This window comes from Melospiza georgiana, chromosome 4, assembly GCF_028018845.1.
Source record: "Melospiza georgiana isolate bMelGeo1 chromosome 4, bMelGeo1.pri, whole genome shotgun sequence".
Lineage (NCBI taxonomy): Eukaryota > Metazoa > Chordata > Aves > Passeriformes > Passerellidae > Melospiza > Melospiza georgiana.
The window spans coordinates 60509798-60522031 of record NC_080433.1 but is presented as its reverse complement, the minus strand read 5'-3'; the positions used below and the strand labels follow the sequence as shown (position 1 = coordinate 60522031).

General features: G+C 37.3%; 1 protein-coding gene across 2 annotated transcripts in view; it reads left to right on the top strand.

The window, feature by feature from the left end:
* GRM8 (glutamate metabotropic receptor 8) overlaps positions 1-12234 on the top strand; it is a 307347-nt gene that overhangs the window by 233487 nt on the left and 61626 nt on the right. For both annotated transcript variants that reach the window (XM_058023672.1, XM_058023673.1), the window contains exon 7: positions 7457-7593. In XM_058023672.1, the coding sequence (XP_057879655.1) occupies positions 7457-7593 (137 nt within the window). The remainder of the gene's footprint in view (positions 1-7456; positions 7594-12234) is intronic.

The window sequence follows — 12234 nt, the reverse complement described above, 5'->3', positions numbered from 1 at the left end:
GTGATAATTCCTGCCTGGCTGTAGCACCTACCTGTGAAGTAGCTCAGCTCCATCTCCTTGCCCTCCCTGCTGGCAGTGGAGGAGGGAAGGTCGCTCACACAGCAGTGTCCCACCGCTGGGAGGAGAGGTCACAGCCCAGCCTTGTTGAGCAGAGAATGGGCTGAGTCCAGGCTGGGAGGCACAAAACTGCCTGCTCAATTCTGTGTCACCATAGCAGGTGACAGACTGGTGTCTACCAATTTTCATTCTTTATCTGGCAGAATTCAAAGTTTAATCTGTGATACAGTCGTATTATAGGTATACATATTTTCTGACAGTAGACTCAAGGTGCTGTAAGGAGAGGAGCTACAGTTCTGTGTTTTCATATTCTGGGTTGAGTTTTTTGTTAGAGAGTAAGAACAAAAATGTCACCACTGTAGTATATTTGCTGAGAGTGACCAATAGCTGATTCTGGGGAAGAGCATGTAGAGAACAAGGAAAATGCAGATGAATTTTTCTCCTCTATATACTTCTTGAAGCTGTAGCTGAAGGACTACATGAACCAGAGTTTGTATTTAGATCACTATTTTAAAACCCACTGTTACACCAACTAATTAATAATGGGACAAATTGCTTTTTTACTACTCCTATACTGTCGATGGCTAGAGTTCAGTCTCATATCTGAATTTTATTCATTTCAGGGTAGGTTTTATGATGCATGTCTCTGTGCTTGATGTGGGAAGAAGCCCTAATAGATTCTGTAAGGAAAAAAGCTCTACTTGGTATTTGTTATTTTAAATACCATGGGCTTATGGTACTTGCCCTGGCTGATGTTATACAAGAGTGAAATGAACTGTTCCTTTCACAGAAATACAGAATTTTAATTTTTTCACTATGCTGAGGACCAAGACAACAAATAAATTATATGCTTCTGTGCAAAATCACAGCCTTCGTTCTCATCCATCAGCTTCAGAAATGTAAAGTTGTGCTGCCTGACCTGGAATTCATTTATATCGGTTTATTTCAATACCAAATTGTTTACTTTCTCTATAAGCCTTGCAAAGGGTACCACTATAATTCATATTACATATACCCTAAATCTGTATATAATTTGTTTCTTGCAGTATTCCTAGTTTCTTTTTCATTCTATTTTGTGCATTCATACATGAACAGCCAGAATTTGCCCTGTGGTAAGTAAGATAAATTGCCTAAACATGGGCATCAAATGCCATTTAAGATACCCCAGGGTATCCATCTGGCCTCCAGCTGCTGCCTCAGAAAGGCACAGATTCTCTGTCATATGCAGGTTCTGCATATCCGCGTGGATGTATCCAGTATCTTAGGATATTTAAAATGTCACTAAAGGTCTGTATTTATTGCAACTGGATGAAAACTTGTTTTGTTGTCCTAATCTTGAACTGAAACATGTAGGGTAAGCATGAAAAGAAGGCTTTTCAGATTTTGAATAGGTGTAAGACAATCATCATTTTATATTTTAGTAACCACATTGCGCATTTTGCTCATTGTTTTAAAATGTCTGCTGGGTGGAGATTGAGCAGATAATGGCTTCATTTGTTTCAAACCTCACATAGCTTGGTAAACTTTATATTCTTTCTCTGACAGCCTGACATTCACAAATTAACTTTTGCTAGTTGTTTATAATTTTCTGATTAGTTGTTTATAATTTTCAGTGGATTTTTTTTTTTTCTATTAAATGTTATAACAGCCTGTATTTACTCTTTCCATATATTCCATTTCAACCTTCTATTTAATTTGTCTCATTGGTTAACATCTTGCTTAATTTTTCTTTATGCATTTTTCTTCTCTGGGAATTTTTGGTTCTGAAAGTTCAAATGGTTATTCTCCCTCTTTTTACTTTCCTGAGAACAATTTAATTAATATACATCTCTGTAGTACTTTTTGCCTTTAAAACCTACTTAGAATGAAATGATTATTAAAAAAATATCTGAACCCTTAATTCTAGTACCTGAAATTATTTGCATGAATTAATGAAATTAGAGTTGATCCTATAAATCTGAGAAGTCTTTCCATAAAGCTGAATGCTAAGAGATGGTGCATAGTTAATTAAGAGATAGTTAAGAGGTAGTTAATTGTACTACAGTGCACTACATAGTTGCTTGACTTCCATTCTCCTAAGCCTACCATTGAATCCAGGATTCCTTCTTTAGATTCATAGCAGATAAAGTAGTTGATGTGAAACAGCTCCAAGGATGAAGACTCAGCTTAAGTAATTATAATTTCAAATTTAAAAAAAGAAATTAATATAAATCCAAAGACATACTATTTCATAAATAAAAGATTTGTATCTGGTATCACACTTTATAATGAAATCTGCCCCACTGGAGTTGGAATATTCTGTAAATGGCAGTTGTGACACTTATCAGCACAACCACTTTTCTACACTTTTGTCAATGTGCTGAAGTAACAGGGCCTCACAATAAATAAAATTTTAAAGGATTTTCATGTAAGAGGAATCCAAGTGTGTTGGTTGAATTTTAAAAAAAAATTAAAAAAATAAGGCTTAGTGCTGTTCTTAATTTAGGAACTTTTGTATATTAATCATTTTTATATCCACTTGGCCAGTACTATACATGAACTTGTGGTTTACAAGTAAATCTACTTCTTTTCCACTTCATGAAATGTAAAGAGAATTTCTCTGGAAGGCATTGGCCAAGTGCATGCTGTAATCTCTCAGGGATCTAATATTCTGGTCTGCAGTGCAAAAGGAGATATTTTAGAATAATGCGAAATGTAATTTGACAAAGTAGGCGCATGAAGGATTAGGTAGTTGCTGAGCAGCATCTCAAGAATATCAAGGTACATGTTTTAAGATTTCTTCAGCAGAATGTGAATTTTTAGCCCAGTGCACAAATACAACAGCTGCTTATCAGAAAGGGTCTTCCTTGATATCTATGTAAGGTATTGAAAATTCAAAAGGGTCCATCACAGCCTTGAATTAGACTTAAAAACGTCATCTATTTTACGTTTTTTCTTCTCTAATTTTTCTGGCTATTTCAACCTGCATTTTGAAAGTCTCATAAACAGCTGAGGTCACAGGAACATTCTGAAATGTCTAGCTGAGGTGCTAATTTAACACCCAGCGTTCTTTAATGATGATTGCTGCAAGAGAATTTTTTTCAGTACCAGAGTATTACTTCATACCTAAAAATTGTAAATAAGTCCTTTGCTCAGCAAAGAGAAACTTCTGAAACAGATCTCAAAATAAGTTAGAAGCTATGGCTTTATATTAAAAAACCCCAATTCAACCCAAACCAAACTGAAAAAGATTGGTATGAAGGAGACATGAAGAATGTAAAAGCTCACACATGATTTTCCATAGTTAGCCAAGCTTATTATGTAGTCTGGAAATTCTACCAGGTACTTTTGTTCTAGACATCCAGAATAACTTAAAAATTTAGTTAAAGTGGTGACATATTGAATACAATTATCTGAGTTATTCATGAGCTAAAATTACACAGGCAACATAACTACATTTAGAATAAAATATGAAAAGCTCAAAGACATAGTTCCTTCATTTCTCTTTAAATTATTAAATGATTGCTTTAAAATTATTAAATAATTGCTTTATTAAATGATTCCTTTAAAAATATTTTTAAAATTTAAATCAGTGAAATTGTTTCTAAAAAAGTACCCTGCTTTCTCTGTTTTCCATGGTGGTCTAAACTAGCAATATAGGAATATTTATCTTAAGCAAAAGTAGCATTTTTCCTATAATGGTTTCCAATGAATGTGGTACCCAAATGAAGGTAGCCAAGTTCATTCTCTAGTGTAAATACCCTACTCAAGAACTGTTTGTTGTGGTTTCCCAAAGTACATTTATCTAAGCTGGAATTTATGTACTCCTGGCTCACTACCTCAGGTCTTTGTTTTATTCTGTGTTACTTTCTCTCTGTGTTAAATTTAAATTTTGCAGGTAGACCTCAATGATTAACAAGAGGAGCATTTCAATTCTGTCTTAAACTTGAACTATGATGCAATTCCCTGCAATGGCAATGATAGAGTCTATGTGGCAGTACCAGATACAAGAGTGCTCAGTTCTGCATATCTGGTTGTCACAAAAAAGACACTTGTATACTTCTGTAGCATTTGTTTGAGTGCCATATACTGAATCCAAGGTTGCCTCCTCACATGAGATTAGTTGTTATGGTCAGCTACAGTGTTTCTCCACATGGCTTATTATCTGCTCTCTCTACAGTGTTAATCACTTTTTCCACAGAACTATGCACTTCAATTTGACGGACTATCCAACAAAGTATATTGTCTTAGAAAACCTTTTCAATTTGAGGACTATCCATTCCCAGATGCACTCTTCATTTAGGTCATTCACCAGGGTATATTTTTCTTCAGATGAGGTTAACATTTTTAAATAATGTATTTTGTTTATAACCTTGAGGCATCTAGTTTGTCTTACACTTTCATTCTGTCCTTACACTTTCAAGTCTTCTGCTACCATCTTGCAGTTATTATTTTGGAAACCACTGGTCAAATCCACAAGTTTTCTTCAAAAGCCTTTAACTTTGCTTTCCTGGTTATGCAGCTAATGGTTTATTAGCACAATCCAGTCACACATGCCTCCTAGTTATAGTTCATTAAATGTTTTATTCCACAATGGAATGTGAATATAATAAGACATGGATTAAAGCAATAGTTTCGTTGTTAACAGAATATACAAGTTATGGCAGCATTGCTAAAATACAGTCAAATATAATTTAGAGCAGGCATTGTGGCTGTTACTGTACTTTCTAAAATCTGCTGTTTAACAAAGGGATAGTGGTTTTTTCTCAGTGTTAGGGAGTGTAAATCTTCTGTGACTTATTCCAGCTTTTAGCAAGCCTGATTTTATTAACTTGACAAAGGTTGTTTGACTTTCGCCTCATGGGGAAAATCTTGCTGGACTCAGTTGGAGAAGCTGCTGAATTTAGCAAGTTGCTATGTCCCTGTTGATTGTGGTGCTCAGCATGAGATGCTGTTGTGCTCTAGCTGAGAACAGTCTGCACCAAAAAAGAAAGGTAGTTCTGGTTTGGGCTACTCAGTCACTTTGTAGGTGTGTTGTGGATTAAGCCCTGCAGCTGAGCATCACACAGGCTCGATCCTTCCCCCACCAGCTGGACTGGGACAGAACTGGAAGGGTAAAATTGAGAAAACAGATGGGTTGAGATAAAGACGGTTTAATAAGTGAAGCAAAAGCTGCACACATAAGCAAAGCAAAAGGATTTCATTCACTACATGCTATGGGCAGGCAGGTCTTCAGTCATCCCCAGGAAAGCATCACACATAGAGTGAGTGACTTAATGCCATCTCCCCAAATGTCCCCTGCTTCCTTCTTCTCCAGGTTTATAGGCTGAACATGATGTTTTAAGGTAGAGAATATCCCTTGAATCAGTTGGGGTAATCTGTCCTGATTGGTCCCCTCCCAACTCCTTGTGCATCCCCAGCCTCCCCAGTGGGGGAGTGGGATGAAAAGCAGAAAACGCCTTGACTCTGTGTAAATGCTGGTCAGAAATAGCTAAAAAAAATCTCTGCATTGTCAGCAGTTTTTAGCACAAATCCATATCAGAGCCCAAATCAACCTACTATGAAAAAAATCAACTTTATCCCAACCAAAACCACCAGAAGATATTTCTAAAGCCAGCCATATGTTATAAGCTCACACTGTTATTGCTGAGCATTATAATGTTTTAAGTTCCAATTGGTCTTAAGGTATACCAAGAACATTTCCTATCTGTTCATAAAAATGACTGTTTTTCCATGAGGGCTTCAAATGCTGCTGAGTGGAAAGATGAATTCTATTGGTACTATACAGTAATATTTTGAAAGTTACCTCCATAACTATGAACCAACAACAGCTGAGTATGTGTTTGTTGGGTGGAAGAAATTTATTGCATCAACATGCTGTGTGAGCAATGAAGAATAATTTCATTGCTTGAAAGATTGTAGACTGGGATTTTTCTTGCCCTTCATTCTGTCAAAATAATTGGGAGCAAAGCATGAAGAGCTTTCCAAAATTTTCTGTAGAGTCTCTTCTATCTTCATGGGGTCTTAAGTCTTTACCACACATAATTTTTGATACTCTTCTTCCATGGTTGCTCACATCCAATTTTTGCAGCCAGAATTTTTCTGGCAGAACTGTGAAATTGGCACAGTATTTAATGTGCCACTTGTCACTCTCAAAACACTGCTTATTTCACTGGATATCAATTTTATATGAAAGCTGTTATACAAAACAAAATGCTTTAGAGAACAAAATACTTTATGGGAGAAAGACAGACAGACATACAAGAAGAATTTATGTTGAAATCTTGAAATGTGCAGACTGCTCCTACTTCTACCTGGACAGGTACCCAGAATTTCAAACTTGTTTTTTTCATTCTCTGGAAACCACTCACAGTGGACTTAGTGCCTCTAGGTGGTACATTAACATGTGTTATAGTGTAGGAATTTACTGTGAACTGGCTATTCTTTTCTTGGGTGTTTACATGGAGAAACATGAAAACATCATGGTGGCATTTTTTGGTGGTTTGGGTTTTTCCCCCAGTAAAGATAAATTTCATCTCCAGTCACCGAAATAGAACATTAGCATACTTGAATTTTTCTTCAATGGACCTCAACGGTAAATATGATTCACCTATAAATAAAAATTTGGGGAAGGTCTCTGCAGGAGTGCAGGTCCTTGATGTCACCTTGAGGGAATCCATCAAAGTGTGTTCTAATTTGGCTGGTCTGGTTGCCAAGGTAGATGTGTAGTTTTCAATCTTTCAACGTTTTGTTGATCGAATAAGAACAGTGTCGATTTATAACTTTTGACAGCTTCAGCAATGGCCTTTTCTGTCAGGCAGTGTCATGTATAGAGGAGAGAGCAACAAGCACAGCTGATGTACTTAATTTATTTTGATAAAATACTTTTTCATAGGTGGTCAGTGTTAGAAACAGCATACTTACTCTGACACAATTTAAACATTTGCATCTCAAGGTATTTTATGAGTATTGGTTCCTAAGTTGAGGATATTAACAATATTTTTGTGCTTAACTGGGAAATTTTTTAGTTCATTGCAAGATTGTTATTTTTTGCCTACTGCCAAGTATACACATCCTAAAGTGAAATTATGTCTTTCTTCATGTCAAAAGAAATTTCTTCATTTCTGTTTTATCCTAGAATTTCCTAATGTTCTATAATACACATAAAAACACCCTCAACCAAACAACCAGAGAAAAAGACAGCAAATGATTATATTTTAAAATGATTTTCATAGAATCATAGGGTAGATTTTGTGAAGATGATAATATCATACATTTTGTTTTGGGGATGTTTTTGAATTTATTATCGTACTATATTTGCATTATGAAGAACTTGTTCAATTTCTAACTAGAATTTTTCTCTTAATGTATATTTTTAAAATTCTTTTAAAGGCATTTATTGCTTTTGATATTTTTTCAGGGAGTGCTGGAACACCTGTTGTTTTCAATGAAAATGGAGATGCTCCTGGACGCTATGATATTTTTCAGTATCAAATCACCAACAAGAGTACAGAATACAAAGTAATTGGTCAGTGGAGTAATCAACTTCATCTAAACGTAAGTACACTGTTTCCCTTAGTATTGTCCTGCTGAAACTGGCTGCTCATGGCCTGGATGTTCACTGCTCACTGGGTAAAGCACTGGCTGGAGGGCCAAGCCAGCCAGAGATGACAGTGAATGGAGGTACATCCAGTTGGCAGCTGGTCACAAGTGGTGCTCTCCAGGGGTCATTACTGGGTCCTGTTTAATGTTTTTATTAATGATCTGGACCAGGTGATCATGTGCACCCTCAGTGAATTTGCAGACAAGACCCAAGCTGAGCAGGACTGTTGTTCTGCTGCAGAGCAGGAAGGCTCTGCAGAGCACTCAGGACAGGCTGGATTGATTGCCATGGCCAATTACATGAGGTTCAATGAGGTGAAGGGATGAGTCCTACACTTGGGTCACAACAACCCCAGCAGTCTGGGGGCAAAGTGGCTGTAAAACTGCCCAGCAGAAAAGGTCCTGGGAGTGTTGGCTGACACAGCTGATCAGGAGCCAGAGTGTGCTCAGACAGCCAAGAAGGCCAACGGCATCTTGGCTGTATCAGAAATAGTGAGGCCAGCAGGACCAGGGCAGGGACTGTCCCTCTGTACTTGGCCCTGGAGAGGCTGCAGCTGATAGAATCCTAGAATCATCAAGGTTGGCATAAACCTCTAAGGTTGTTCAGTCCAACTATCAATCAAACACTGCTAGGACCACTACTGAACCATGTCCCTAAGGTCACATGTACAAGTCTTTTAAATATCTTCAGGGATGGTGGCGATTCCATCACTTCCCTGGGCAGCCTGTTCCATTGCTTGATCACCCGTACAGTGGAAGAATTTTTTCCTATTATGAAATCTAAACCTGTCCTGGCACAACTTGAAACTATTTCTATCACCCTGTGATAAAAGACTGACCTCCGCCTGTCTAGAACTTTCTTTCTAATAGTTGTCGAGACCAGTAAAATTCCCCTTGATTACTACAAGACATTGAGGGTTTGGGGCACGTCCAGAAAAGGGCAATGAAGTTAGTGAAGGGTCTGGAGCACAGGTCTCGTGAGAACTGAATGAGGGAACTGGGCTTAGTTATTCTGTTAGGTAGAAAAGGAGTCTCAGGGGAGAATTTACTGCTCTCTACAACTACCTGAAAGAAAGAAGTGATGGGACAGGGGAAACTACTGGAACTTGCACCAGGAGAGGTTTAGATCAGACATTAGTAAAAAATTCTTCACTGAAAGGGTAATCAAGCACTGGAATAGGTTGCCCAGGGAAGTGGTCACCATTGCTGGGGGTATTGAAAAGATGTGTAGACGTGGCCTTTAGGGACATGGTTTAGTGGTGGATTTGGCCATGTCAGGCCAATGGGTAGACTTGAGGATTTACATGTCTTTTCAACCTAAATGATTCTATGGTTCTACAAATCAGATTATGATACTGACATTGGAGAATACTAATTTGAATATTAAATTATTTTAAACACTTAAAAATATTATTTATTCTCAATCAGTTGGCAGAACAAAGCACTTCCCCTCTGTTCTTGAGAAGACAGTAAAAGCTTGCACAATAGCCTGAGTGAAATGCTTTATATTTTCAAGTCAGATGGGTCGTGTAGTTATCAGCTCCTTCAGATGATATTTTCAAATAATTTCATATTTTATTCCTCAGAGAGATTAATAAACTAGGCAGGGAAATAACTTTTTCTTTAAAACAAGACAAAATAATGGGGGCAGGTAAATTGCCCAGGTATTTCAAATAATATAAGAGGATGGAAATGTATTTCATAAAAGACAAGTTTGAATTCTAACCACTTCTGATTTAGTTAAAACATAGGGATGATGAACTACTGCAATAAAAATATTCCTTGAATATAAAGGGAGACTTAGGTGTTTTTCTAGATGAATAACTAGGATTTGTATTGCCCCTGATTACTTCATAGCAGAAGGAATAAAAAATCCACAATTTACCCATCTTTAAATGGTGTTTTTAATTGCTGTCTTAATCTCTTTTGCAAGTTTTGGGGTAGTTAGAGTCCATTTGTCATGGAATTATATTTGGGTTGAAAATTGCTGTCCTAAAAAAATTCAGAGGATATATTAGATAGATTTGTATGACAAATAGGCATCAAGGCTTAATTTCAGAAATTTTTGGGTCCAAGGTACTTTCTGGAAGAAGATATCTTCATGTGAAGAAAGAAGAAGAAAAATGAATTTAATCTCTTTCTTTATTAGATATGCAATATACTTGTATTAGCTGTTTGGGTACCTCTGCAAATACCAATGTTGCTTTGCTAAAGGCCGATGAGAAGGGCAACAGTGTGAATTGATGAGTAGATACACCAAAGCAAGTTTATGCAGTGAATTCAATAAAAACACAAAAAAGGTTTCAAATATCTCTGGTTTTCCATGTGAGAGGCTCTTGATGAAGAGTTACAAAGACAGTGTAGTAAATATTTACAAATTATTCCCCTGTTCAGACTATTTTGCAATAATTATCTGAGTGCTACCCACAATAACACATATGATAGCTCCCTATTTTCATCCACAGCTGTTAAACCACTATAGCATATCTACAATTTAATATCCATAACTACTTGTCAGGGACTCATTTATTTAGTTATTCTGTCCAAATAGAAAAAAAAGCCTACCAAAAGAAGCCATGTGTTGCAGATTGTGTGGCAGTGTTATTTCCCTTCACTAACATGATATCTGTGTGTTGGAGGGCAGGAAAGAAAAAAAAATGGTTAAACAAGTTTAATATTAAACATTAATTTCTGGAAAAACTACAGTTAGATTAGATTCTTATCATAGCTATTATGAATACATTCCTGATTTTGATCATGGCTACATTTTTCTGAAAAGTTAGTATTTATTAATTCAAAACCTGATACACACATTTTGCAGAAATGCTAGTACTAACATAACAGTTATATAGTAATATCAAAAAAGATGCTGAAAATTTTGCTTCAATTTTAGTTTCTTTATGATCTGTCCTTTTTTATGTCCCCCTAGACTTTTAAATTTTTCATTAAGCCTGTAGTTTTTCAGTCCCATTATTTCTGCCTCATGTATATGTGCTCGAGGGAACACTGAAATATGATTGGATTGATGGGTACTCATACTACTGAAACCACATCGTGCTAACCACATTGACCACAAATCTAACTGGAAAGCTTTTATCTAAGCATGGCCTCATTACCTCTCATTAGTTAAGGATGTGTTGAATGTTCTCTGGCTCTCTTTTCTCACCACCATGAGCTCACGTGCTGGATGCATTTGGTTTTTCCAGCTCTCAGGCCAGCTCTGTCCAGTATGTGGAGTTGTGAAGACATGGGTGTGTTGTCATCTTATTGTAGGAGTTCCATACTGTTGCCTCCTTATCACAGAAGTTCCAAACCTTCACGATGTTTCTTATGGGCAGCTCCTCAGAGCACCGACTCTTCTTCACAAAGTAGCTAACTGACTCCAATTCCCTTTTCAACCAGCCACCCCACTCTTTTATAGCACTCTTCTTCTCATTGCTTACAGCTGTGGCCTGTTAAAGTCAGGCCTGCTCCTAATCTTTGATAATTGGCCCAGCTGCAAATCCTTAGGGGTGTGATTACTTTCTACACTGTTTTATTTTCTTGTATTCTATCCCCCTACACGGGTGGGCTGGCTGGCACAGTGCCCTGCAGTGCCAGGTTCTGCTCCCAGCCTTGTGTGAGGGTCCTGCTCTCGCTCCACCACCCCTGCTCTGCTGCAGAGCCCCTGCTCCCCCGGGCCAGGATGGGAGCAGGCACACAGGGCTGGCTCCTCCTGCACCCTCATGGAACTCTTAGCAGGTGCTGACGGCAGTTGTGACAGATGATGATCTGCTGTGGCAAAGCTGCTGCCTCCTCTCACTAGACAAAATATATTAAAACCAAGCCATCTTTTCGAATGATTGTCAATACTCCAGATCATCATATTGCAAATTAGGAAGGGCTTTTGATTGCCAATGAATCATAGGGAACACAGTGGATGTTTTCATTAGTTTCTGTGAAAACATCTACATTTATTGAAAGTGAAGCAGCATTAAGATGGCAGAATAATTTTTACCCTGCTGCTCTTTAAAGGAGATGCTTTTAAAATACAATACTTTCCCCCCTGTACCCTTTCTCCTCTAGTTTATTTTTAATGAAGATACATGTAACTATGATTTTTAGTGAATATTTGTAAGCTAGATATCCTCTGTAGATACCTCTACCCTGGTTTTTACAGATATTTCTTCCTCAAATTGTGCAGAACATGTTGTAGCTATGATGTGTTTATGATGATGTTCATCTATGCTGCTGGTATTGTGCTTCAGAAAATTTATCGTTTTTATTATTCTGTTCATTTTCCCTGTCAGAAAAATAAATCTTGAAAGTATTAGGTTTTTAGTACAGTTCAACCCTTGGAAAAATTATTGTAAGACAAACTAGAACATATCTTCCATCTAAATAACTTAATTGAAAGGTTTCCCTTTTCTATTTCTGATTTCCTCATTCACCCTACTTTTCAATTTTCCTTTTCCTTAAGATGCTCTTTGCTAATTTAGATCATATTTTGGCTGCAGGTTTGTTGTCTGGGCTGTGTCTTCTCACCTGGTAGCCAGCCCCAGTCTGTCTCTGGCCACCACCCTCAGAATTCAGGGTTGCTCTGCTGATGTCTCTGGC